Source organism: Argiope bruennichi, chromosome 4 (genome assembly GCF_947563725.1).
Source record: "Argiope bruennichi chromosome 4, qqArgBrue1.1, whole genome shotgun sequence".
In the NCBI taxonomy this organism is placed as follows: Eukaryota; Metazoa; Arthropoda; class Arachnida; order Araneae; family Araneidae; genus Argiope; species Argiope bruennichi.
Genome location: NC_079154.1, coordinates 73,441,811 through 73,446,360, shown reverse-complemented (window position 1 = coordinate 73,446,360; position 4,550 = coordinate 73,441,811). Strand labels below are relative to the sequence as shown.

Here is a 4,550-nt window from a genome sequence, read left to right as displayed (position 1 = left end):
TTTCTTCAATAGGCTATTGTCGCCAGATATAACGCTTCTCTTTGTAACGTAACTCGGGTAACTGTTAGCACTAAACCTACTGACATTTTACTGCTTGATTTGATCGTAAAACTTCTATTAACAATACGGACAAGCCGAAAAACTACTTTCACATAGAGAAACACTTGCACTTTCTTACGGAATACTAACAATTGAACAGAACCGAAATCCATAGAAATAATAATAATAAAAAAAATATTCTTGAGATAATCTGTGAGAAGTTTCTCTTAAAACACATTGCACAGTAAAACGATAAATGAACCATGGTGGTAATAAAACAGAATATTATGCATTTACACCACATCGGTCCAACTCTTCGACATTGTTCCAAGCAAATAGGAATGGTTCCATTATGTCTTCATTGAGAGTAGACAGTAGATAGTAAAAATGTTGCTGACTGTTATCAATTGACGGGTTGCATATTCTCTACAAAATGTCATCCAAGAAATCTGAAAAATCGAAGCAGCATTAAAAAAAAAAAAATCCTTTTAGATGAGGGGAAGGGGCTCTCTAAATAAATCCTTTATCACTTTTTATTGCCTCTGCTTTCTTATTGGCCACATGTTCAAATTCTAATTTCTTATTGGTATTTTCTTCATAACAGCTTGACTTATATAGGCATTCACCAGGATTCTTATTCTTAGATTTTAAATCCAAAGGCTCTTAAGTTTTGCTGGCTATAGTTTTCTGTTTGAAAGGTCTAGCAACTCGAGGGAAGTGCACTGCGCAGGGAACTTGAGTAGACCTTATTAATATTTATTTAATTAAATAAATGTTGATTGCTTTAATGAAAGATTTTATCATCCAGTTTCTTTAATATGTTATTGAAATTTGCAATTGAATTCCTGCAGTCAAAGTAATTAATATTATATTTATGAGAAAATTGATGAGCTTAATATGGATTCAAATTCTGACTATTCTGACTGTGATGAATTAATGTTATCGTCTGAAGATGAATACTCTGAAAGTGAGTCTGACGATGATACTTTAAATGCGGCTCGCTGTTGGTGTCCTATTGACTTGCAAGCACTTTCACCTGCTCCTCCAAATTTTCAATTTACTTCGACTCCTGGTATCAGTTCAGCGGCAAAAAATTTCCTTGGGGACTCAGATGATCCGATGATGTTTTTCAGCATATTTTTTGATAATGCAGTGATGAGTTTTATTATGGAAGAAACAAATAGATACGCCGAAGACTTTTTCAACAAAACCGATTTGACACCATCATCGAGAGCATTAAATTGGAAAAATACGGATATAAAAGAGTTACATCTATTTTTTGGTTTACTTTTACTTCAAGGAATAATGCAAAAATCTGTGGAAGCAACGTACTGGAGCATAAGACCCATTTTAAACACTCCTTTCTTTGGACAAATCATGAGTGAGAAAAGATTCAGTTTGCTAATGAAATTTCTTCATTTTGAGAATTCAGATGAATTCAATAAAAATACGCATCCAAATGCAAAGTTAAGAAAAATTTTTGATATCCATAACATGCTGGTTGAGAGATTTAAATCTGCTTATACACCCAATCAATCTGTAACAATAGACGAGTCTTTGCTTGCTTTCAAGGGTTTACTTGCATGGAAGCAATACATTCCAACTAAAAGAGCTAGATTCGGAATTAAATTTTTCCAACTCTGTGAATCAGAAAGCGGTTACATTTGGAATTCTATTATCTATACCGGTAAAGGAACCCTTTTCATGGAAGAATACGAACAATTTGGATTATCTACAAAATGTGTACTGACTTTAATCCATGAACTTAAAAATAAAGGATATCAGCTAACAACAGACAATTTTTATACTTCTCCGGAAGTGGCCGAAATTCTTCTTCAATATAAAACTGATTTGATAGGAACTGTTAGAGGAAACAGAAAAGGGTTACCGGTGGAATTTAAGAACACAAAATTGAAAAAGCATGAATTGAGAGCATTTCAAAAGGGAAAAATTATGGTACTACAGTGGAAAGACAAGAAGGTTCTAACAATGCTAAGTACCATTCATAATGCTGCATTAGTTAGTGTTGAATCAAAAATATCCACTACAACCAAACAAAAGCCTAAGGTGGTAGTCGATTATAATAGATCTATGGGAGGAGTTGATAAGTCGGATCAGTGCTTAGCATACTATTCTTCACCCAGAAGCCGACAAAGGAAATATTACAAAAAAATATTTCGACATCTACTTGACCAGGCTGTGTGGAATGCTTTTCTGCTTTATAAAAAAAAGGGAGGAAGTGTAAATCATCTGGAATTTAGAATGCGATTGATAGAGAGATTATGTGAGGAAGGAAGAGGATTACCATCGTCTAAAGTCCCAAAGAGTATTGAAAATGTGGGAAGATTGACGGGCAGACATTTTCCGTCTTTAGTTGCTCCAACAGAAAACAAAAAATACTCTGCTAGGAGATGTGTCGTGTGTTGCTCAAAAACAAATGCAAATGGTAAAAGAGTGAGAAGAGAAACACGTTTTGAATGTGTAATCTGCAAAGTGGGTTTATGCGCTGCTCCATGTTTTGAGATATATCACACTCAATCTGTTTTTTAAATTTCCTTACATGTAATTGCAGTGGATGAAATATTGTAAAACTTGCTCATGATCACATTTATCTTTCAAATATTGAATTATGCCTTTTTATAAATTTCATCTAAAAATTTTGCTGTATTTTAAGTTCGTATTTTTTTTTTTTCAGTATTTATAGCTTCATGTTAATATTCTCACTTTTAAGAATTCTGTAATGATACGTGGAATTTGGCAGTTATTTTCTAATTTTGTCACTTTTCAAAGAAAGTATACAAACTATTTCTGATGAAAAACTTTTAATAATCGCTTAATTATTTTTTAAAAAATATTTCTAGTAAAAAATAAACAGATTTTATGCAGCACTGTTTGTGTTATATTTATTAATCTTAGAAATTTTATTATATTTAAAATTTCTTCTAGAAGACATTTTAAAATATTTATATTCTACAGATTATCGGCAGCTTTGTTGCAGATATATATAAAAAAATGTATCATCTGTTAGGTAGTAACTTTTATTTATAATTGCATTCATTTACTTTCATTTTTAAGTTTGCATGTAAATCAGTATTCATTATTAAGTTCTGAATCCACAGCCTTGGGATACGTTCAAACAGCTAGAAATCGTATCAGCCTTTAAATGCATTTGTTTAATTTCATTAAATAGCTAATACTGTTTTAATGCAAAGCAATAATTATAATCACACAGATACAATTTATTCTTTCCATTTTTCAAAGCAATATCTATTAAATTCACTCATCATCGAATTTTGTTGAATATAAATAAATATTTCTATAATAGTTCCCCATTTATTAAATATATTTTCTTTCTTTCATATAATAAACTTTTTTTAATAGTCCTTATTATTTCTATGTTATTTTTTTTTCTTTTCATTTATACTTTTCGCAGCCCGTCACAAGACACAAAACTTCTTCCCATTTCAATGTGGTTTTTTTTATAGAGATTTTAAATATATATTTATAATATAATTATATATTTTAAAAATATAATTTCTAATTGTTTTTTTTTTAAATATCTATAAAAGAAACGTTTTTTCCCTTCCCGAGCCCCTTTCCCGAAAAAAAGACAAATATGATTTGCAAAAAGCAGTAAACAGCGCTTGTATTAAAATAGTGAACTAAAAAATAATATTAAGCAGTAAAAAGAATAATAGTAACAACATTTATTAGGATACTTTAAATAAAAACGTTTATAAAAATAATTAAAAACACTTTTACTATAGTTCACTCTAAACTATAAAAAATAAATATATAATTAGATCCAAAAGTTTTCAAATGTGCCTTTCATTACGTATTAAATACTTCGCCAAAATCTATATACAAAGCCTAAGCAATAATTAAAATTACATTTATAAATAAATATTTGTCTCGATTAATAAGTGGAATGAAAATAAATTTTAAAAAATTATATAAGGATTTTTTTTATATTTTACTGCGTTTTAAAAAATGTATTATTAAAAGTTCAAACGTATTTTTTTAATATTTCATCAATAAAGTACTGAAAATTCAAATCTGTTTTTGCGAGCTAATCACAGTCATTAACTGTTATACATGATTATGACATGTAAATATGAGGGATTCCCTACCTTTAATAAGTATGATAGTTTTCACCTGTATATTAAATTTGCTGTGAAATAATGAAATATTCAAATCAATAATGAAGTATACAGCTCATATCACCAATCGATCCTGCAATCGTGAATTCTTGCGAAGAACGTTATTTCCACTTCTCGTGAGTTCATTCCCCTAATTGGAGGGACCACCCAAATTCTAACTGTCAGCGAAAACCACAAAATGACCTTAACAAGCAGATGACCCACCTCGTTTATTGCCTTTAAGGGGGAAAGCATTGACGACTTTCTACGTTGGAGCCGGGATTCAAACAGTTTGCGGAAAGCAACTTCCTACGTTCCAGCCGGGATTCGAACGACACGTTGGAGCGACTTCCTACGTTCCAGCCGGGATTC

The 4,550-nt window shown here is 30.7% G+C and overlaps 1 protein-coding gene across 1 annotated transcript; it reads left to right on the top strand.

Moving 5' to 3' along the window:
- Window positions 1-1,426: 1,426 nt before the first annotated feature.
- On the top strand, window positions 1,427-2,589 carry LOC129966350 (piggyBac transposable element-derived protein 4-like). Its single transcript, XM_056080772.1, has 2 exons — window positions 1,427-1,726; window positions 1,835-2,589. Exons 1-2 carry the CDS (start codon window positions 1,444-1,446, stop codon window positions 2,587-2,589), a joined length of 1,038 nt encoding a protein of 345 aa, XP_055936747.1. The 5' UTR covers window positions 1,427-1,443.
- The last annotated feature ends 1,961 nt before the right edge of the window (window positions 2,590-4,550 follow it).